This window comes from Oncorhynchus clarkii, chromosome 6 (assembly GCF_045791955.1).
Source record: "Oncorhynchus clarkii lewisi isolate Uvic-CL-2024 chromosome 6, UVic_Ocla_1.0, whole genome shotgun sequence".
NCBI lineage: Eukaryota > Metazoa > Chordata > Actinopteri > Salmoniformes > Salmonidae > Oncorhynchus > Oncorhynchus clarkii.
In genome coordinates, this window is record NC_092152.1 from 44,660,720 (window position 1) to 44,684,895 (window position 24,176).

The 24,176-nt window shown below is 41.6% G+C and overlaps 1 protein-coding gene across 7 annotated transcripts; it reads left to right on the forward strand.

Annotated features, from left to right (window-relative positions):
• Nucleotides 1-24,176, forward strand: LOC139411197 (sin3 histone deacetylase corepressor complex component SDS3-like). Of its 7 annotated transcripts, none has more exons than XR_011634577.1 (12): nucleotides 1-193; nucleotides 8,878-8,947; nucleotides 9,275-9,330; nucleotides 10,071-10,142; nucleotides 10,341-10,360; nucleotides 10,484-10,640; nucleotides 11,102-11,197; nucleotides 11,429-11,515; nucleotides 11,740-11,845; nucleotides 17,499-17,583; nucleotides 19,261-19,426; nucleotides 23,886-24,176. XR_011634577.1 is itself a non-coding variant. In XM_071157126.1 (11 exons), the coding sequence occupies exons 1-11, from the start codon at nucleotides 82-84 to the stop codon at nucleotides 19,357-19,359; spliced, it is 960 nt and encodes a 319-aa protein (XP_071013227.1). In that variant the 5' UTR covers nucleotides 1-81; the 3' UTR covers nucleotides 19,360-24,176. The 7 variants fall into 7 exon arrangements, 3 of the variants coding, with proteins under 3 accessions (XP_071013227.1, XP_071013229.1, XP_071013228.1); XR_011634579.1 differs by lacking the exon at nucleotides 23,886-24,176 and adding an exon at nucleotides 16,801-16,965 and having other exon boundaries at nucleotides 17,359-17,583; nucleotides 19,261-19,366; XR_011634580.1 differs by lacking the exon at nucleotides 23,886-24,176 and adding an exon at nucleotides 16,801-16,965 and having other exon boundaries at nucleotides 19,261-19,353.

Sequence of the window (24,176 nt, forward strand, 5' to 3'; positions counted from 1 at the left end):
AGGCGCTGTTTTGTTATGTACAGCAATTCAAATCGATTGTTTATCTAACGTTTGTTTACAATTTTACTAGCTAGCCATCATATGGCTTCCACTTTACTATCACCGATGGTAGATTATTACAATGATGAAGAAGAACTTGATAGTGTGGACGAGGACGATGATCGAAGCTTCAGGGGAATAGACTCGGAAGAAGGTAACGTTAGCTAAACTAGCTAGGTTCACTGACGCGTTAGTTAGCTTTAGCTGGGTAACGCGTTACACTTGTTATATTTACTAAGGAACATTAATTAACGTTGGATTTTTTTTCAATATTATATTCACTTTTTTATATTTTATAAACTCATTCACATTGAACTGTAAAGGCAGTACGTTTGAACTGACGTTAGCTTGAGCAACGATGTAACGATAGCTACAGTACCGTAGTTAACTAACTAGCTAACCACACATTAAGGAATATAGCTTTATTTGTACACTTTTACACGGCTTTTGATACAGTTGAACATTTTCTTTTTGAGACTTCGATTTTGGGGGTTTGGTCTATTTTCGATGTGTAGTTAAGACACTTTACAATAATAGTAACAGCTCTGTTAAATTATCCCAATGAACTTCAGAGATTTGACATTAGGCGCGGAATTAAACAAGGATGCCCAACTTTTATATTTTGGGGTCACACAAGTTATGGCAAAATATCAATATATATAGTTTTAGGGGTATTCAGATACAAGATAAAGAGAATATTCACAATTTGCTGACACCACATTTTTTTAAATAACATATTGAAGTCCGGAAAGCTATTGAATGTATTAATGCCTTCTCACGTGTATCTGGGTTATCCCTGAATATTAGAAAATGTGAATTATTTGCGTTGAAAAAAATGTGACCTTAAACTCATTATGTAATATCCTTGTAAAAGATGTGATCACATATCTTCGTATTAAAGTTAGCAACGAGCAGAAAGAAAGGGACAACTTAAATGTATCTCATATTGTAGAGAAAATTGTAAAGAGATTTAACTGCTGGTTATTAAGAGATCTTTATCTGGACGTGTACTTTTGTCAATCTGAAGGTCTGTCAAGGTTGGTGTTTACCTCCCTTGCCTTGGATGTTCCTCTGTAACTAAAATGGTTGATACTAAATTATTTTACTTCATATGGTGGACTAAACCTCATTATTTAAGAAAAGCGGTAATATGTAGAACCCAAAGTGAGGGAGGGTTGAATGCTCTGGATTTTTAAAACCTATAATATAATCTAAGTTAAAATGGATACAAAACTATTTAAGAAATAAGGATTGCATTTGGAATATAGTCCCAAATGTAATATTCCAACAGATTGGTGGTCTAGAATTCTTGCTCAAATGCAACTTTGATGTGGGTTAGATCTCTATTAAGTTTGCTAACTTTCTTAAATAAACAAGTACTTCTAACTTGGAACCTCATGTACAAACAATTTTCCCCCACATACAGTGCCTTGCGAAAGTATTCGGCCCCCTTGAACTTTGCGACCTTTTGCCACATTTCAGGCTTCAAACATAAAGATATAAAACTGTATTTTTTTGTGAAGAATCAACAACAAGTGGGACACAATCATGAAGTGGAACGACATTTATTGGATATTTCAAACTTTTTTAACAAATCAAAAACTGAAAAATTGGGCGTGCAAAATTATTCAGCCCCCTTAAGTTAATACTTTGTAGCGCCACCTTTTGCTGCGATTACAGCTGTAAGTCGCTTGGGGTATGTCTCTATCAGTTTTGCACATCGAGAGACTGACATTTTTTCCCATTCCTCCTTGCAAAACAGCTCGAGCTCTGAGGTTGGATGGAGAGCATTTGTGAACAGCAGTTTTCAGTTCTTTCCACAGATTCTCGATTGGATTCAGGTCTGGACTTTGACTTGGCCATTCTAACACCTGGATATGTTTATTTTTGAACCATTCCATTGTAGATTTTGCTTTATGTTTTGGATCATTGTCTTGTTGGAAGACAAATCTCCGTCCCAGTCTCAGGTCTTTTGCAGACTCCATCAGGTTTTCTTCCAGAATGGTCCTGTATTTGGCTCCATCCAACTTCCCATCAATTTTAACCATCTTCCCTGTCCCTGCTGAAGAAAAGCAGGCCCAAACCATGATGCTGCCACCACCATGTTTGACAGTGGGGATGGTGTGTTCAGCTGTGTTGCTTTTACGCCAAACATAACGTTTTGCATTGTTGCCAAAAAGTTCAATTTTGGTTTCATCTGACCAGAGCACCTTCTTCCACATGTTTGGTGTGTCTCCCAGGTGGCTTGTGGCAAACTTTAAACAACACTTTTTATGGATATCTTTAAGAAATGGCTTTCTTCTTGCCACTCTTCCATAAAGGCCAGATTTGTGCAATATACGACTGATTGTTTGTTGTCCTATGGACAGAGTCTCCCACCTCAGCTGTAGATCTCTGCAGTTCATCCAGAGTGATCATGGGCCTCTTGGCTGCATCTCTGATCAGTCTTCTCCTTGTATGAGCTGAAAGTTTAGAGGGACGGCCAGGTCTTGGTAGATTTGCAGTGGTCTGATACTCTTCCATTTCAATATTATCGCTTGCACAGTGCTCCTTGGGATGTTTAAAGCTTGGGAAATCTTTTTGTATCCAAATCCGGCTTTAAACTTCTTCACAACAGTATTTCGGACCTGCCTGGTGTGTTCCTTGTTCTTCATGATGCTCTCTGCGCTTTTAACGGACCTCTGAGACTATCACAGTGCAGGTGCATTTATACGGAGACTTGATTACACACAGGTGGATTGTATTTATCATCATTAGTCATTTAGGTCAACATTGGATCATTCAGAGATCCTCACTGAACTTCTGGAGAGAGTTTGCTGCACTGAAAGTAAAGGGGCTGAATAATTTTGCACGCCCAATTCCTCAGTTTTTGATTTGTTAAAAAAGTTAGAAATATCCAATAAATGTCGTTCCACTTCATGATTGTGTCCCACTTGTTGTTGATTCTTCACAAAAAAATACAGTTTTATATCTTTATGTTTGAAGCCTGAAATGTGGCAAAAGGTCACAAAGTTCAAGGGGGCCGAATACTTTCGCAAGGCACTGTAGATATACAATCTGGAATAATAGACATAAGATACAAAAACAAGTCTTTGTTTTTCCATAACTGGTTTGACAACAGCATTATCTGGGTTAAGCAATGATTGAATAATGATGGACAACTATATGATTTTCCAGAATTCATGAGAACACACAAATCCAGAGGAGTTTCAAATAGTTGTTAGAGCTGTCCCTAAAGGTGCTATTCTTCTTTTATGAGAATATAACAGTACTCCAAGTGCTACTGTGGAGGATTTTGTAGCCTCCATACGACTAGAATGAATTGACATTTTAAACTATAAATGTAATAACGTGTATAAAAGAAAACTGTCAAGATGTTACTATTCCCTCTGCTAGAATATACTAGAATGCAGCCCTAGGACAAGTGAACTTGAACAAAGTCTTGTTGTTGTCTGGGAAATACTGTATATCTAAAAAGGTGAAAGAAATATCATACAAACTAATTCAAAGAATCTACCCTGTAAAAACCTTTTATTATACACAGTTTCAAAATAACTATTGATAATGTGTATTTTGTGGTTGTAGCCCAGAGACTCTTGACCATTTATTTTGGGATTGTTCTTATGTCAGAATATTTTGGGTTGAGTTAAAATATTGGATTTTTAAAAGAAACTAGCTACTATTAATGTTCATTTGAAAGACTCTTATATTGTTTTAATTTGATCCAAATGATATGGACCCTGATTTAACTTTAATTGGTAATTTGTTTATTTTTCATGGCAGACAATTTACCCATGAAATGAAGTGGGCGGAGAACAAACACCTCTACACATTTGTCTAAGAAAATTTCAAAATGACATTAAAATTCTATCAGTAAGTGTAAAAAGCAATTGGTATCATAAACCTTTTTGACAAATTGAAAATGTATCACTGTCACATCCTGGCCATAGAGGCTTTTATTCTCTATCATGGTTAGGCCAGGGTGTGACTAGGGTGGGCATTCTAGTTTCTTTATTTCGATGTTGGTGTGGTTCCCAATCAGAGGCAGCTGTCTATCGTTGTCTCTGATTGGGGATCATATAGGAGTTGTCCTTTTTCGTTTGGGTTTTGTGGGTAGTTATTTTCTGTTTAGTGTCTGCACCTGACAGGACTTTTTCTGTTTTCACGCTTTGTTATTTTGTTTGAGTGTTTTGAGTAATACATTTATCATGAACACTTACCACGCTGCGCTTTGGTCCATGCCTTCTGACAAGAGACATGACAATCTCGATATGTAACACTTAGGTTTATGTTTGTATATTTCTGTGATTGTATTTGTTTTGTTACTTCATAGAAAAAAATACAAAACAAAAAAAGATGACTGGCCAGTTTAATCAACAACAACACAGTAGCTCTTTTCAGTGAGTCGGCTCAGCTCACCAAAAAGAGCCGGCTCTTTAAAAAAATATACGTAAAAAAAATATATATTCAAGTCAAACAGTTTGCGATAGTTTGACTATAATTGATGTTAAAACAATTCTAATTAAATTATTAAATGAAATTATATTCTACCTTCAATCTATTTAAAAATGCATTGGTTTATAAAATAAGAATGCTACTAAACATTTGCTTTTAAAGTATAACTTTTTTAATGTATATAAACAAAGTGAATAAAAATCTAACCATTCAAAACTAATACAATCTGAACAACATAATAATAGAATATTGCACAATATCAAAGATAAATAAACAAATGTGCATAACTGCAGCAACCCACTTAAAACATTAAACTAGTCCCTCTTATCTCTCTTATTTAGTGCCATGTTATAACCAGCAGCACACAGCAATGATGACCATATTTTGCTTTTATGAGAGATTTGCATTCAGAAATGCAAGCTGCCTCACTTGAGGGGCTGATGCGGTTTCTTCTCTCAGTAATTATTTGTCCCGTTTTTGAGAAGACCATCTCAGAGGGAACAGATGTGGCCACTATGCAGAGTCTCCCTGTCATGACTTTAGTAAGCCGTGGGTAGACAGAGGCCTTGTTCTTCCACCAGCTCAGAGGATCTGCAGAGGGGCTCCTCCAAATAGGATCGGACCTCCATTATGGCATCTGCTGAGGGATTCCTTCGTGCTGCATCCCCAGTTTCTCTCTCGTCAAACAGCAGACATTTGTGGCACTACTGCTGGTGCTTCTGCTCCATCTGATCCCTCTTCTTCCTGTTGCCCTGGTGCCTGAGCCAACTGACTGCTGGGGCTGTCCCTCCCTGCTGCTGAGGTTATTCTTTGAAAAGTCTTATCAACCGCTCTGGCATCACTGAAGGCTAACTTCTTAAACCTGGGGTCAAGTGCAGCGGTTTCTGATAGCACGTGATTATATTCCATTCTGTGGAACTTTGTCCATTGATGAAAATAGGGTGTCCATCAACTCTGTCGCATGTCCTGTGGTTACATTTGCTTCTCTCTAGCAGCTGGCTGTGATTCGCTGCAGACCCTATCACAGGAATATAATTTGAGGCTGTCACATAGCTGAAAAAAGAACAGTAACTTATTAGTTCATGTTTTGTCCACTGATACTACATTCTCATCTACTGCTCATATAGATATATAATACTGGATTAAATAATGATGTAGTAATAATTGCTTACTGTACCTCTCCAGTGACCTGCTCAAACGGTTCCTGAACTCGGCACACCTCCTCCACCACCTCCTATTCCTCTTGGGTCAGAGCATCAACAGGTGCATTGACAATGGCCAGGGTAGAGATGATGGCGTGCATTGACAATGGCCAGAGTAGAGATGATGGCATCCTTTGACTCAAGAAACCGCTTAAACATATAAAATGTTGAATTCCACCTTGTAGTGCAGTCTTGTTTAGGCCTCAGCTCAGCTATCCCCATCCGGCGTTGTGTAGACTTTAGTTTTTCAGCACCTACTGTGCTCCTGTGGAAGTATTCCACAGCTGCTTTCACTTTGTCCACAGTGGGCTTCATCACCTTCAGAGCATCTCTTACAATCAGGTTGATTGTGTTGGCAAGACATGGATGATGGGTCCATTTAAACATTTATGGCTTTGGTTATGTTAGCTGCATTGTCGCTAACACAACAGACCACTTTTCCATCTACTTACCATTCTCTGGCCACTCTCAACAATTCCTCTGCCAAGTTCTCTGAGGTGTCTGTCACTGAACTCAAAGCAGTCCAGAAGACAGCTAGACATCGAAAAATCTTCATTGAAGTGACATGTAACCAACATGTAAGAACTGGTTACCCTTGATGTCCAGCAGTCAGGCAAACTGCAGTAGCTTTTTGGACTCCTTCCCGCACTGAAGCCTGTGTGCTCTCTTACAGTTGTGGAATAAGTGATTTTGAAAGGGTTTCCTGCTTAGAAATGATAGCAATAGTCTAAATCCAATGTACACAGTTCCAAAACCTCGGTCCTCCACGATCGAAAATGGTTGGAAATCGGTGGCAATCATTTTGGCCAATGCAATATCAATTTGGCCGTTTTGCTACAGACAGACTTTGGCATAAACCGGTCTATAGAAGACTGTGTTGCTGTGGGTTGCGGAGTAGGCCTACTTAACTGAGTGGATACGCTGGCTCCACCACTATCACTAGCAGGCTCGCTAGTTTCTCGAAGCTTCACAGTTCGCATATATGCCGGTGTAGGTTGTGCGTAGAACTGGCTTTATATGAGATTTTGTTTTGGCAAATTCTACACCGTGCTCTAACATTGTCTACATTTATTAAAATGCATCCAAATGCTACTGTGCTTCCGACTAATTTTCCAGCTGTTGTTTTCACAGCTGTCCTTCTCTCTCCTCTGCTGCTAAGTGTGTGACTGAGTGAGTTTGGCCCTCCCTCACGCATATTTGGTCATTGGTTGACACTGTCTGATTTGACAGGAACAGTTGAGGCTGTTAGTCTGAGCAGAGGGTCAGAACGAATGTGTGCGCTTGAGCATTTAGGCTTATTATTCGTGTATTTCGTATTTTGAATTAGTTAATTATATTAATTAAAATCTTTTGATTATTCATATCTTCATTTGTTTATATTTGTATAAATAGATTCCGCTCTTCTGATATGCGAGACGGCTCCCAACGTTCACCTACCAGAGCCGGCTCTAGATCCGACTCGTTCGCGAACGACCCATCACTACACCACAGGCTTCTGATTCGTGGTGGATCTGGCACCACGACGAGTGAACCAGAATCAGGCAGGGTTTACAGAAGACGTTGAATATGGCGATTTTCATTTTAAACGCCATATTCTGGTTCACACGAGGAGTAATGTTAGTAGCTAGCTGGCAAGAAAGCTACCTGTCACGGGGAGGAGTTCATGTATTTTTCAACTTTCATGGTTTGCATCCAAGCCTGGTTGTAAAGTCTTCTAAAGAGTTAACGTTACAGCAAACCGTGTTCTGGTCTGGTGGTGGACAGATTGCTAAAGTTAACGTAGAAAGCGTTCATCTTGTTACCCCCATGCACTGGAGTCTCGATTCTGCCATCTGGCTAATTTAATGTTAAAAATATTAGTAGTTAAGTTAGGAACAAGTCAGGACAGGCAGTAATTCTCAGTAACGTTAGAATATTGACATGTGACAAGAAAATGGCTTTACCACCTATGATTTAATTGATTGGCCTGTTATGACACATTCTTGGTGTGAAATATATGAAACATGTTTTATTTTTGTAATTATCCTTGCATGTCGATGAAGGTGGTTGGATAGTTAGATTTTGAGGCCCGGCCAAGCTCATTTAAATTTTCAGCAATGACGCTAGCCAACAATGTTAACTGACTTTGATGGATAGTTGTTTTATCAAAGGTAAGGTAATCCATTTTTAAACTGTCTAGCTAGCGTAATTTGTCGACTAGTAGATATCTAGCTAACGTTAAAGTACAATCCACTGACAAGTAACCGGCAAAACCTTTGCGTTGGCAAGCTCAGTAGCTTGGCAACCAACGTTTGCTAGTTGACTAACGAGCTAGTCAGGGTAGGTAATGTCACGCAACGTTCTGCAAAACACAGGTCAAGCTCACGAGATTGAATCTAAGAAACTCTCTTAATTAGCTAGCTAACCAAGTCTTCTGAGTGAGTCGTTGCTAAGCTAGCTAACGTTAGCTTGCCACATCACACCGCACGCCTGGAACTTGGCTCCATCAGCTACGCAATAGCAAATGTGCTAGCAAGTCAACATGCGGCAAACGTTCGGCGCTCAAGGTAAACCGTTCGCCATTGAGAATTAGTTGGATGGTCAAATGAGAAACGACTAATTACTTGAGTCGGTAGCTTTCTGCCGTGGTACATTTCTTTCTGCGACGTTTCAGCGAGAAGTTGTTGATACAAACGAGCCAGGTTGTTCGGAATGTCTAGCGTGCTAGTTTACCACTTTGCTCATGACCGTAGTAGCCTGCTAAGTCAGTTAGGTAGCGAACTACCTAGTTTATCCTATGACATAAACTAACTTAGCTACCCAAGCTATATTTGAATGTATCAGTGGGGGGAACCTGTGCCCTTTTATCAGTTTCCGCACCTCGTTTTTCTGTGTTTTGGTATGCGTTTATGTAAGTTTAAACACATGGCTGGTATCCGAGTCATGGGTGACGCAAATAATGTTAACTTGACTGAGTGCATATGTTTTTACTTGTCTAACGTTACTACGATTTCCGGTCTCTTTATGGAGGACCGCATGTCCTAAAAGTATTCATATCATTGATTTGGGAAAGTGGATTGACCAACGTGTTCTGAAAATGTCATGGCATGCCATATTATATTGCCTAATTTGGTACCTTAAACCTAAGGTTATAGCTAGTATACTTTAATAACTGACATCAGGCTTTTTTGCCCTTTTTCAGACACTGAAGACGCCAGTGAAACTGACCTAGCGAAACACAACGAGGATGACTATGTGGAAATTAAAGAACAGTGAGTTTTCCCCAAAATGCATGGTTACGCTGGATAGATTAATCAGGGCTCTCCAACCCTGTTCCTGGAGCGCTAGGTCCTTCACTCCAACTCTAATGTAGCTCACTTGTTTCTTATAATTTGCTTGTTGATAAGCTGAATCAGGTTAGTTACAACTGGGATAGGAGCGAAAACCTACAGGAGGGTAGCTGTACAGGAACAGGGTTGGAGAGCCCTGGAATAGATGACAACATGGACCAAATGATGTTCAAAATGTAACCCGATCTTGAAGGACTAAATGTACAGATACAGTAGTTGGTTGTGATAATCATGTTTGTTTTGTTGCAGGATGTACAAAGACAAGTTGGCATCATTGAAAAGGCAGTTGACGCAACTCCAAGAAGGTAATGTCACTGTTTCTAATTATCCTCAATGTAGTTATTTTATTGTTTAAAAAATTTAACTAGGCAAATCCGTTAAGAACAAGTTCTTATTTACAATGACGCCCTACCCCGTCCAAACCTGGAAGACACTGGGCCGATTGGGAGTCCCATAGAGCGGCACACTCACGTCCGGTTGTGATATTGAACCAGGGTCTGTACTGACTCCTCTACCACTGAGATACAGTGCCTTAGACCGCTGCCTCTCTCAGGAGCCCTTTAATTTATGAATTCAACCTACTCTGTGGCCTTGTGATTAGTGTCCGCCCTGAGATTGGGAGTTTGGGTCCTAGCTGAGTCATAACCAAGACTGTAAAAAATGGGACCCGATGCATCTCGGAGATAGATTGGCGGTAAAGCCCTGTGATAGATTAGTATCCTGTCCATGGGGTATATTTGTACATCAAGCTGCCTCACGCTACAGAAATAGGCTCCTGCTCCTATGAGCTGTTCTGTCTCGCGCAAGCTAAGGCATGTGCAAGGCTACTTTATTTATGAATTTGGCCTATCCTATACTCTGTTATTACAGTGAGGATGATTCATCATCTATTTGATAAGCAATGTCATAAATCCCTCAACATGCTGAAGTAGTAGCTTAGTAGACCTTTATCATTTGACACAACTGTTACGATGACACTTCAGAGGTAGTGTTGTTCCTTGCAAAAATTGGTTGGACGTTACATGCTGTTTTCTCATCCCTGCAGGAACACTTCAGGAGTACCAGAAGAGAATGAAGAAGCTGGACCAGCAATATAAAGAGAGACTTCGCAATGCTGGTAAGATCACTGTGCACTGTTTTTGAACTAGATGGGTGTTTTAGTAGTTTTCCACGTGTAGAGTCCATATTCTTTATAATTTGATCTTGAACTCACCCAAGGATGTGCAGGTTTTGTGACAAGTCAATGTGACATACAGGGAGTAACTGATGTTTCAGTTAACATGAGCGTTACCGCTGTGTTGTCTGTTTCCTACAGATCTCTTCCTCCAACTCGAGGTAAGACATGTTTGATATTATTACTTAACATTGTAATTCCATTGAATAATTAGCCTGCCATGATGTCCTTTTGACACAGTGAACATCCCTGGGCCTCTCCTCCTCTCTTTCTGTCTTTCACAGACAGAACAGGTGGAAAGGAACCACATCAAAGAGAAAAAAGCGGCGGTGAAGGAGTTTGACGATAAGAAGGTTGAGCTGAAGGAAAATGTAATTTCTGAGCTGGAGGAGAAGAAGAAGATGATAGAGAATGAGAAATTAACAATGGAGTTGACCGGCGGTAAGGAGAATCACTGAAAAAGATAAGATAACAGAGAAATCTTCCCCCCTCATGTGGGGATTAAAAAGAATGAGAGAAAGAGAAAATTTGAGGAAAGAAGACTATGTAGGCTCATTTATTTCTGTTCATGCAGTGGAAGTGTTTTAGAGATGAGAGGGATAGCTTTTAAACCAATCTCAGATCTCACAGCCTTGGTATTAACATGGGTGCCAGTTAAAATGGCCTAGTCTTAGATGCATTGTGTTCTCTTACTCAAAATGTGCATATTTCATGCTAATCACTTAGCCGATGATCTTGTTACTGTGTAGTAATGTTATTAAAACCTGTAAGGTCATGTAACTTTACGTAATGTGAATACTTTACATATATTATAGTTATCAATATACTGATATACATTTAATCTGTTTTAGTTATTTCTTTGAGTGTCAGCTGCAGTGAGCTCATGGTTTGTTTCCCTCTAGATTCTATGGAGGTGAAACCCATCATGACCCGGAAGTTGAGGAGGAGGCCCAACGATCCAGTCCCCATTCCAGACAAACGAAGGAAACCTGCACCTGATATCCTTTACAACTCTCTGCTTGTTTATATAAGGGTTGACCCGAGCTATGCGCTGTGCAGAATCCATCTGTCTTCAATAACAATCTTGTCTTTACTTATTTTCTTTAGTTACAGTACATTTCCCATTTCTAATTTGCACAGCTGTTATAACAGATATTGTTATTTACAGAAATATTATTTGGGGTATCTGGGTACAAATTATGATATGAGTTGTCCTTAACTAGGCACACCTCAGTTAAACTATTTGCTAACAGACGAACAGATAATGGAAGATCTGCGAACACTGAACAAGCAGCTGAAGTCCCCCAAGCATCCAGGTTTTACTACTCTTATGATTGTTTCAGTTAGTATAAAGACCTATTCAGCTAAAATGAGAAAAAGTACATCAAGTTATTAAAGGATTTTAGTTCAGAAAATATTATATTAATTTTAGATACCGTTGTTTAATATAAAAACCTGCCCAGGCCGTGTTAGTAAGTTAACAATTTACATTGAAATGACTAGATAGGTTTGTGTTCTCATGCCATGTTTTCTCCCCCAGTGTCTCCGTCTTCTCCAGACCATATGCCCACCACTCCAGTAGAGGCCCCTTCACAGCGCTATGAAGCCCGCATCGAAGAAGGAAAGCTCTACTATGACAAGAGATGGTACATACAGTGCATATTCAGACTCCTTGACTTTTTCCACATTTTGTTACGTTATAGCCTTATATTAAAATGGATTAGATAGTTTTTTCCCCCTAATCTACACACACTACCCCATAATGATAAAGCAAAAACAGATCTCTCCAGAGATGTTCGATCGGGTTTAAGTTTGCGCTCTGGTTCGGCCACTCAAGGACATTCAGAGACTTGTCCAGAAGCCACTCCTGTGTTGTCTTGGCTGTGTGCTTAGGGTTGTTGTCCTGTTGAAAGGTGAACCTTCGCCCCAGACTAAGAACCTGCTCCAGAGCGCTCAGGACTTCATCAAGGATCTCCCTGCTCCGTTCATCTTTCCCTCGATCCTGACTAGTCTCCCAGTCCCTGCTGCTGAAAAACATCACCACAGCATGATGCTGTCACCACCATTTTTCACCGTAGGGATGGTGCCAGGTGACGCTTGGCATTAAGGCCAAAGAGTTACATCTTGGTTTCATCAGACCAGAGAATCTTGTTTCTCATGGTCTGAGAGGCCTTTAGGTGACTTTTGGCAAACTAAGCGGCTGTCATTTGCCTTTTACTGAGGAGTGGCTTCCATCTAGCCACTCTACCATAAAGGCTGGATTAGTCGAGTGCTGCGGAGATGGTTGTCCTTCTGGAAGGTTCTCCCATCTCCACAGAGAGTGACTCTGGAGCTCTGTCAGTGACCATCGTGTTCTTGGTCACGTCCCTGACCAAGGACCTTTTCCTCCGATTGCTCAGTTTGGTTAGGCTGCCAGCTCTAGCAAGAGCCTTGGTGGTCCCAAATTTCATTCCATTTAGGAATGATGGAGGCCACAGTGTTTTTGAGGACCTTCATTGCTGCAGAAATGCTTTGATACCCTTCCCCAGAGCTGTGCCTTGACACAATCCTGTCTCGGCGCTCTAAGTACAATTTCTTCAACCTCATGGCTTGGTCTTTGCTCTGATATGCACTGTCAACTGGGACAATATGTAGACCGGTATGTGTATTTCCAAATCATGTCCAATCACTTTAATTTACCACAGGTGGACTCCAATCAAGTTGTAGAAACATCTCAAAGATAATCAATGGAAACAGGATGTACCTGAGCTCAATTTTGAGTCTCATGGCAAAGGGTCTGAATAGTTAAGGTATTTAAAAAAAAATATATATAATACATTTAATACATTTGCTGAAATACACTTCTCAAAAAAATAAAGGGAACACTAAAATAACACATCCTAGATCTGAATGAATGAAATATTCTTATTAAATGCTTTTTTTCTTTACATAGTTGAATGTGTTGACAACAAAATCACACAAAAATTATCAATGGAAATCAAATTTATCAAACCATGGCGGTCTGGATTTGGAGTCACACTCAAAATTAAAGTGGAAAACCACACTACAGGCTGATCCAACTTTGATGTAATGTCCTTAAAACAAGTCAAAATGAGGCTCAGTAGTGTGTGTGGCCTCCACGTGCCTGTATGACCTCCCTACAACGCCTGGGCATGCTCCTGATGAGGTGGCGGATGGTCTCCTGAGGGATCTCTTCCCAGACCTGGACTAAAGCATCCGCCAACTCCTGGACACACTGTGGTGCAACGTGACGTTGGTGGATGGAGTGAGACGTGCTCAATTGGATTCAGGTCTGGGGAACGGCCGGGCCAGTCCATAGCATCAATGCCTTCCTCTTGCAGGAACTGCTGACACACTCCAGCAACATGAGGTCTAGCATTTTCTTGCATTAGGAGGAACCCAGGGCCAACCGCACCAGCATATGGTCTCACAAGGGGTCTGAGGATCTCATCTCGGTACCTAATGGCAGTCAGGCTACCTCTGGCGAGCACATGGAGGGCTGTGCGGCCCCCCAAAGAAATGCCACCCCACACCATGACTGACCCACCGCCAAACTGTTCATGCTGGAGGATGTTGCAGGCAGCAGAACGTTCTCCACGGCGTCTCCAGACTGTCACGTCTGTCACGTGCTCAGTGTGAACCTGCTTTCATCTGTGAAGAGCACAGGGCGCCAGTGACGAATTTTCCAATCTTGGTGATCTCTGGCAAATGCCAAACGTCCTGCACGGTGTTGGGCTGTAAGCACCTGTGTACGTCGGGCCCTCATATCACACTCATGGAGTAGGTGTCTGTTTCTGACTGTTTGAGCAGACACATGCACATTTGTGGCCTGCTGGAGGTCATTTTGCAGGGCTCTGGCAGTGCTCCTCCTTGCACAAAGGCAGAGGTAGCGGTCCTGCTGCTGGGTTGTTGCCCTCCTACGGCTCCCTCCACGTCTCCTGATGTACTGGCCTGTCTCCTGATGTACTGGCCTGTCTCCTGGTAGCGCCTCCATGCTCTGGACACTACGCTGACAGACACAGCAAACCTTCTTGCCACAGCTCACATTGATGTTCCATCCTGGATGAGCTGCACTACCTGAGCCACGTGTGGGTTGTAGACTCCGTCTCATGCTACCACTAGAGTGAAAGCACCGCCAGCATTCAAAAGTGACCAAAACATCAGCCAGGAAGCATAGGAACTGAGAAGTGGTCTGTGGTCACCACCTGCAGAACCACTCCTTTAATGGGGATGTCTTTGCTAATTGCCTATAATTTCCACCTGTTGTCTATTCCATTTGCACAACAGCATGTGAAAATTGTCAATCAGTGTTGCTTCCTAAGTGGACAGTTTGATTTCACAGAAGTGTGATTGACTTGGAGTTACATTGTGTTGTTCCCTTTTATTTTTTTGAGCAGTGTATAATAAAACATGTTTTGTCTTTGTCATTATGGGATGTTGTGTGTAGATTGAGGGGATTAAATGTCTTCAATCAATTTTAGAACCTTTCGGTTACTGGTCCAACAATCTATCCACTAGGCTACCTGCCGCCCCTTTTAAAAGGGACCGGTGGCTATCCGAGACTGCTTTTTAATTTAAGTTGAATGTAAATGCATGTGAAGCTTGTTCAATCACAATGGCCTTTGTTTATCTACACTTTAATTAGTTTTATTAGACTTTTTTTTAAAACGCAGAAGAAAAAGGGGATTTTCATTTAGGTTGATAAAGTCAAACTTAGGTCCACTGTGGTCCTTTTTATTGACACATTTTTAAAATCCCGAAAAATGGGGCAAAACATGTGACCTACTAAACTGGTTTATTATTAAAGAATATTGAGTTTTTAATCCATGATGCAGTTGATTTATTAGCCACTAGATGGCCACACACCCGTATAAATACTATACAACAGGAATTGTAGCCTTTACTGGCTGTATTTCTGGCATGTCTGCAAAGTTTTAGTGAACTTACCTACAATACTATCTGCGCTCTGGTCAATAGAGAAAGGTTATGTCTTACTAATGGTGGGAATGTTGGTTATCTGCTACCATGGATTTACATTCCACTATCATGGAGCAAGAACATGGCATTGGCCATTCTGACAGAAAGGACTGAATGTTGGCTTTACTTGGATAATCTGTCCTCTCAGGCCCTTTGGGTAGAGAGGGAGAGTCTAGCGCTCCCTGCATAGGACATCAAACGTCAATGAATAATTCCTTTTGAAGAGTGGAAATTTGAAATGTGTTCCTTTTCCATGACCTTCATGTAGCCTCTAAATTTTGAAATGAGGGAGGGCTCAGGTGATGGACCACTAAGTAGTGCTTGCTGCTATCAGTCTCACTCTGTTGTTAACCGTGAAACTATATGGCTTTGGTGAGGATACTGGATATACCACGTCCATGGGGAAATGTATTATCTACATCTCCTTTCAAAGTGATTACTGTCTGTTTAGTCTGTTCCACCTGCTTCTGCTCTTACCTCAGGATGACTCTCCCCAGACAGAGTATATGATAATCCAAGATTACCTGGCTGGCTGTCATACAGGACAAGCAGATTCTGTTAGGATTACCTTTAAAATTACATTAAATAGTGTGTGTGTGCAGTACCAGTCAAAAGTTTGGACACACCTACTCATTCCAGGGTTTCTTTATTTTTTACTATTTTCTACATTGTAGAATAATAGTGAAGACATCAAAACTATGAAATAACACATGGAATAAAGTAGTAACCAAGAAAGTGTTAAACAAATCAAAATATATTTGAGATTCTTCAAAGTAGCCACCGTTTGCCTTGACGGCTTTGCACACGCTTGGAATTCTCAACCAACTTCATGAGATAGTTGCCTAGAATGCATTTCATTCAACAGGTGTGCCTTAAGTTAATTTGTGGAATTTGTTTACTTGGTGTGTTTGGCTCAATCAATTGTGTTGTGACAGCCCTGTTTTGGTAAAAGATCAAGTCCATATTTGGGCAAGAACCGCTTAAATAAGCAAAGTGAAACGACAGTCCATTACTTTAAGACATGGTCAGTCAATCTGGAAGATTTCAACTTTTTAAAAGTTTATTCAAGTGTAGTCGCAAAAACCAAGCGCTATGATAAACTGGCTCTCGAGGACCACCACAGGAAAGGAAGACCCAGCGTTAACTCGTCTTCAGCGGATATATTCATTAGTTACCAGCCTCAGAAATTGCAGCTCAAATAAGTGTCAGAGTTCAATTAACAGACACAACTCAACATCAACTGTTCATTGGAGACTGCATAAATCAGGCCTTCATGGTTGAGTTGCTGCAAAGAAACCACTACTAAAGGTCACCAATAAGAAGAGACTTGCTTGGGCTAATAAACACGAGCAATGGACATTAGACTGATGGAAAGCTGTCCTTTGGTCTGAGTCCAAATGTGACTTTTTTTGGTTCCAACTACTGTGTCATTGTGAGAAGCAGAGTAGGTGAACGGATGATCTCCACGTGTGGTTCCCACCGTGAAGAATGGCGGCGGTCTGATGGTGCTTTGCTGGTGACACTGTCTGATTTATTTAACCAGCATGGCTACCACAGCATTCTGTAGCTATACGCCATCCCATCTGGTTTGTGCTTAGTCCCACTATCATTTGTTTTTCAACAGGACAATGACCCAACACACCTCCAGGCTGTGTAAGGAATATTTGACCAAGGAGTGATGGAGGGCAGCATCAGATGACGTGGCCTCTACAATCACCCGACCTCAACCCAATTGAGATGAGTAGGACCGCAGAGTGGCGGAAAAGCAGCCAACAAGCTCTCAGCATATGTGGGTACTCCTTCAAGACTGTTGGAAAAGCATTCCAGGTGAAGCTGATTGTGAGAATGCCAAGAATGTGCAAAGCTGTCATCAAGGCAAAGGGTGGCTACTTTGAAGAATATTAAACCAATCAAAATATATTTTATATTTAACACTTTTCTGGTTACTACATGATTCCATATGTTTTGATTACATCACTACTATTTATTTTGTAGAAATTAGTAATAATAAAGGAAAAACCCTTGAATGAGTAGGTGTCTAAACGTTTGTCTGGTAGTGTATGACATTCTTACCTGAATGGACTGATCCCTGCTCTTACCCCCTCAATGTCAGTCGATTAAACATTAGAGGAACTACATTTAAATATTTTGTATTTTTAATTTAAATGTCTGTTTTTTTAAGGACACTGCTTAGAAATGTCTGAAATGGCTACTGACTAGAAAGTATGATCATTATCTTACCTTGATTTCCAGCATGAGAAGTGTTTAATTACTACTGTTTTTTTGGCTCATGTAGTTTTGTTCTTGTCTTGACCCTGTCAGGTACCATAAGGGCCAAGCCATCTACTTGGAGTCAAAGGAGAATACCAAGATCAGCTGTGTCATCAGCTCTGTGGGAACAAACGAGGTGGGTGTCACACCCTTATAGCACAAATATCTTAGACCAGGCTACCGGCTGTCTTTAGTCCTTGTATACTACACTGAACAAAAAATATAAACGCAACATTTAAAGTGTTAGTCCCATGTTTTATGAGATGAAATAAAATATCTCAAATGTTCCATACTCACTAAAAGCTTATTTCTTATTTCTCTCAAACGTCTCTGTTATTGAGCATTTCTCCTTTGCCAAAATAATCCATCCACATGACAGGTGTGGCATATCAAGAAGCTGATTAAACAGCACAATCATTACAGATGCACCTTTTGCTGGGGACAATGAAAAGCCCCTCTAAAATGTCACAGAACACAATGCCACAGATGTCTCAAGTTCTGAGGGTATGTGCTATTGTCATGCTGACTTCAGGAATGTCCACCAGTTGTTGCCAGAGAATGTAATGTTCATTTCACTACCATAAGCCGCCTCCAATGTCATTTTAGAAAGTTTGGTAGTATGTCCAACCAGCCTCACATTAGCCCAGGACCTCCACATTTGGCTTCTTCACCTGCGGGATCGTCTGAGACCAGCCATCCGGACAGTTGATAGAACTGTGGGTTTGCAAAACCAAATAATTTCTGCACGAACCGTCTCAGTGAAGCTCATCTGCGTGTTCGTCGTCCTTACCAGGGTCTTGACCTAAAAGACTTCAGTGGGCAAATGCTCACCTTCGATGGCCACTGGCACGCTGGGGAAGTGTGCTCTTCACGATGAATCCCGGTTGAACTGTACCGGGCAGGTGGCAGACGGCTTGTATGGCGTTGTGTGGGTGAGAGGTTTCCTGATGTCAACAACGTGAACAGTGTGCCCATGGTTATTGTATATCCAGGCATAAGCTACAGACAATGAACAGAATAGAATTTTATCAATGGTAATTTTAATGCACAGAGATAATGTGACGAGATCCTGAGGCCCATGTCGTGCCATTCATCCTCCGCCATCACCTCATGTTTCAGCATAAAATGTAAGGCCCGATGTCGTAAGCGTCTGTACACAAGTTCTGAAAGCTGAAAATGTCCCAATTCTTCCATGGCCTGTATACATGTCATTCATGTTTGGGATGCTCTGGATCGATGTACGACAGCGTGTTCCAGTTACCGCCAATATCCAGCAACTAAGCACAGCCATTAAAGAGGAGCGGGACAACATTCCACAGGCCTCGATCAACAGCCTGATCAACTCTATTTGAAGGATATGTTGCATGAGGCAAGAGTTGGTCACACCAGATTCTGACTGGTTTTTGGATCCACGGCCCTACATTTTTAAGGTATCTGTGACCCACATGTATATCTGTATTCCCAGTCATATGAAATCCATAGGTCAGGGCGTAATTGATAGAAATTGACAGATTTTTCCTCATGAACTGTAACACAGTATAATCTTTGAAATTGTTGCATTTTTGTTCAGTGTAGTTCAAGACGGCACAAACTGATCTGGTGCCAGGCTATACAGCTATGCGTTTTAGCCGTATGTCTTCTACAGTTTTGGAATCTTAGACTGCATGACTTAAAATGCTGTGGAATGTTAGGAATTGTGACATTTAGATTTTTGCTGCTTTTTCATCCACTTAACTTGTGATTTTCCCCTACAGATGCTCTTTCTTATTGCATGGAGAGCTAATTAGTATTTTGTTCTGTTTCCCCCTCACAGATCTGGGTGAGGAAGACCAGTGACAGCACAAAGATAAGGATCTACCTGGGACAACTGCAGAGAGGAGCGTTTGTCATCCGACGGCGGTCGGCGGCATAGAACACATGCCCCTTCCTTCTGTTTCTCCATCCATCTCTATAGCATCTCCCTCATTTTATCTCTTTTTGTAAGTAAAGTATGTGGCTTCCCTCATGTTGATCCCCTGCCCTACTGTGTGCCTGAGGAAGTTCCTCAATGACTTTCTGAAGTTTCAACTAGGGATGCACCGATACATTTTTGCCCAATATTTATATTTTCCTTGCCAAATAAAACGATACCCGATATTTAACATTTTTGCGGCCTTTTAAGCGTTCTAGTACAGTTAAATAGTTAACACGCAAACGGGCGCAGCGGTCTAAGGCACTATATCTCAGTGCAAGAGGTGTCACTACAGTCCCTGGTTCGAATCCAGGCTGTATCACATCTGGCCATGTTTGGGAGTCCCATAGGGCCCAGTGTCTTCTGGATTTGGCTGGGGTAGGGCGTCATTGTAAATAAGAATTTGTTCTTAACCGACTTGCCTAGTTAAAAGTTACACACACCAAAATAAAGCAAAGCAGTGTGACAAAAACAACAGTTACACATAAATGTACAGCCAATAACACAGTAGAAGAGTCAGGCGGGGCGGTAAGGCAATAAATAGGCCATAGAGGTGAAATATTTACAATTTAGCATTAACACTGGAGTGATAGATGTGCAGATGATGAATGTGCAAGTAGAGATACTGGGGTGCAAGAGGGTAAGTAATAATATGGGGATGCTGTAGTTGGGTGTGCTATTTACAGATTGGCTGTGTACAGGTACAGTGATCGGTAAGCTGCTCTGACAGCTGATGCTTAAAGTTAGAGAGGGAGATATAAGGCTTCAGTCATTTTTTTTGTTGCAATTCGTTCCTGTCATTGGCAGCAGTGAACTGGAAGGAAAGGTGGCCAAAGGAAGTGTTGGCTTTGGGGATGACCAGTGCAATATACCTGCTGGAGCATGTGCTACGGGTGGGTGTTGCTATGGTGACCAGTGAGCTGAGGTAAGGTGGGGCTTTACCTAGCAAAGACTTATAGATGACCTGGAGCCAGTGGGTTTGGTGATGAATATGTAGCGAGGGCCAGCCAATGAGCATACAAGTCGCAGTGGTGGGTGGCGACAAAACGGATGGCACTGATCGACTACATCTAGTTTGCTGAGTAGTGTTTGAGGCTATTTTGTAAATGACAGCGCCGAAGTCAAGGATTGGTATTATAGTTTTACAAGGGTATGTTTGGCGACATGAGTGAATGCGGCTTTGTTGCGAAATAGGAAGCCGATTCTAGATTTAATTTTGGATTGAAGATCCTTAATGTGTGTCTGGAAGGAGAGTTCACACTAACCAGACGCTTAGGTATTTGTAGTTGTCAACATATTCTAAGTCAGAACCGTCCAGAATAGTGAATCTAGTCGGGCGGGAGAGTGCGGGCAGAAATCGTTTAAAGAGCATGCACTTTGTTTTACTAGCATTTAAAAGCAGTTGGAAGCCACGGAAGAATGTTGTATGGCGTTGAAGCTCTGTTGGAGTTTTGTTAGCACAATGTCTAAAGAAGGGTTGGATGTATACAGAATGGTGTATAGGTGGATCAGAGAATCACCAGCAAGAAGAGCGATAACGTTGATATATACAGAGAAAAGAGTCGGCCCGAGAATTGAACCCTGTGGCACCCCCATAGACTGCCAGAGGTCCGGACAACAGCCCCTCCAATTTGACACACTGAACTCTATCTGAGAAGTAGTTGGTGAACCAGGCGAGGCAGTCATTTGAGAAGCCAATGCTATTGGCTCTGCCGATACGAATGCGATGATTGACAGAGTCGAAAGCCTTGGCCAGGTTGATGAAGACGGCTGCACAGTACTGTCTTTTATCGGTGGAGGTTATATAATTTAAGACCTTCAGCGTGGTTGCGGTGCTTGGGCAAGTTGCTGCAGGGAGTGCTGAGATGTTGGCCGGGGTAGGTGTAGCCAGTTGGAAAGCATGGCCAGCTGTAGAAAAGTGCTTATTGAATTTCTCGATTATCTTAGATTTATCAACTGTGACAGTGTTTCCTATCCTCAGTGCAGTGGCCAGCTGGGAGCAGGTGCTCTTATTCTCCGTGCACTTTAGTGTCCCAAAACTTTTTGGAATTAGTGCTACAGGATGCAAATTTCTATTTTGAAAAAGCTTTCCTAACTGACTGAGTATATTGGTTCCTGACCTGATTATTCAACGCTAATGCAGAACGCCACAGGATGTTTTTGTACTGGTCAAGGGCAGTGAAGTCTGAAGTGAACCAAGAGCTATGTCTGTTCTTAGTTCTACATTTTTTTGGAATGGGGCATGCTTATTTAAGATGCTGAGGAAAGCACATTTGAAGAGCAACCAGGCATCCTGTAATGACAGGATGAGGTCAATATCCTTCCAGGATACCCGGGCCAAGTCGATTAGAAAGGCATGCTCGCTGAAGTGTTTAAGGGAGTGTTTGACAGTGTTGAGGGGTGGTCGTTTGACAGCGGACCCATTACGCACGCAGGCAGTTATCGCTGAGATCCTGGTTGAAGACAGCAAATGTGTATTTAGAGGGCGAGTTGGTCAGGATGATATCTAAGAGGGTGCCCATGGTTACGGATTTAGGGTTGTACCTGGTAGGTTCCTTGATAATTTGTGTGAGATTTGTTTGGGCACAGACCTGGATAGCCTGCAGAGGTCTGTCATACTATCTCTGCAGTAAATTGCAACTCCGCCCCCTTTGGCAGTTCTAGCTTGTCAGAAAATGTTATAGTTAGGGGTGGAAATTCCTAAGCCAAGATTCAAACACGGCTAGGACATCCAGGTTGGCGGAGTGTGTTGAAGTAGTGATTTTTTTTTTTTTTTAGGGAGGAGGCTTCTAATGTTAACATGCATGAAACCAAGGCTTTTATGGTTACATAAGTCAAAAAATGAGAGCGCCTGGGGGAATGGGAGTGATGCTGGGGGCTGTAGGGCCTGGGTTTACCTCTACATCAACAGATGAGGAGTAGGGTAAGCGTACGGCTAAAGGCAATAAGAACTGGTCGTCTAGTGCGTTTGGGAACAGAGAGTAAAAGGAGAGATTTCTGAGCACGGAAGAATAGATTCAAGGCATAATGTACAGACAAGGGTATGGTAGGATGTAAGTACAGTGGCGGTAAACCTAGGCGTTGAGTGAGGATGAGAGAGGTTTTGTCTTTAGAGGCACCATTTAAGCCAGGTGAGGTCACCGCATGTGTTGGGGGTGGAACAAAATGACTAGCTAAGGCATTTTGAGCTGGGCTGTAGGCTCTACAGTGAAATAAGACAATCACTAACCAAAACGGCAGTAGACAAGGCATATTGACATTAGGGAGAGTCATGTGTAGCTGAGTGATCATAGGGTCCAGTGAGTAGCTAGGCTGGAGACATGGTGATTCAGACAGCTAGCAGGCCGGGGCAAGCAGATGGGCCTGCGGGGGACATCAACGGAAGAGCCTGTAGAAACCCCCTCGGACGCTGTCGTCGGCAGATTAGTCGTGATGGATCGGCGGTGCTCCGTATCGGCAGTAAAGGGGTCCAGGCCAATTGGCAAAAGAGGTATTGAAGCCCAGGAATTGGCTGATGGATCTCTTCAGCTAGCCGGGAGATGGTCCTAACTCCAGGCTAACTGGTGCTTGCTTCGGGACAGAGACAGAGGCTGTCCCGAAGAGGCTGGCTTATGTCCAAGCTAACTGACTACTAACTAGTTAGCTGGCTAGCTACTGATTGGGGTTCCAGTTCTAAAGTATAAAAAAAATCAGATCCATACCACATTGGGTGAAGCGGTTTGCAGGAGAGTATGTTCAGTCTAGATGGAAATTGAGATAAATAAATATATATATATATAACTAGATTTGCCCGGTACAAAACAAAAACAGAAGTCTGAGTGCTACGTGATCTTGGAACAGATGTTTAGTTGTTGGAAGTGTGCGCTTAGTATTTTTCTGCTTTTCTGTGTAGTGCTGTATTTTTCGTGGCGTCATTACGTAATCTTCCTACATTATATAGGTATGCACGTCAGCTTTGAAATCGGTTTTGCACATCGTCGTTAAACTAGACATAGGGCCAATGCCGATGTTGGCATTTTTAGTTAATATCGGTAGATTTCTGATATGCTCACAGATCTATCTTGCATCCCTAGTTGCAACCAATCAGGACCACTGGAAGGGAAGAGCAAGACTGTAACCAAGCATTCTGTCCATTTATATTTTTTAAAACATTTTTTACATTTCTTTTAAAGTTTTTGGCCATCTTCCAGCACAGGTGGAACCATTTTACCTAGAAGGTTTTTATTCTATTGTCATGATTCAAGCCCTGTTACAAATAGCCTGTAGGCTTTGTGTAGAGCTGAAAGGAATGGATTGCCCTGGTATAAGACATTTTGTAATAGCTCCACCATGCCTGAGTGACTTCTGAACTATTTCCATTTTGCTTACACTATCCACTCCTCTCAGATCTACACAAGTGCATAGGGGCTCAAAGCTGATGGATAGGACTTACATTTCTTTCTACACTTAACACATTTCTGTAACAGTTTCCTTGATCTGCCATTCAGCCGGAATCATGCCATGTTTTCTAAGAGCGACGCTTGTCTGAACTGCACCATCAATACGTGGAGGAGGGGGAAATGGACACAACATTTTCATATTGTCTTTTCATCTGGTAAATTGTCTGTTTATAGTTTTTTTGCTCCTGTTATATTGACCTTTTTATTGCTTATAAAAAAATATATAATGTACTGAATTGACTTAAGGTTTTAATTTGTATCTGTGATATTGACATTAGATGAGTCTAATTCACTCGTGGAATAGCTATCGGACTTGGCTGGGAAGATAAAACTTAACAA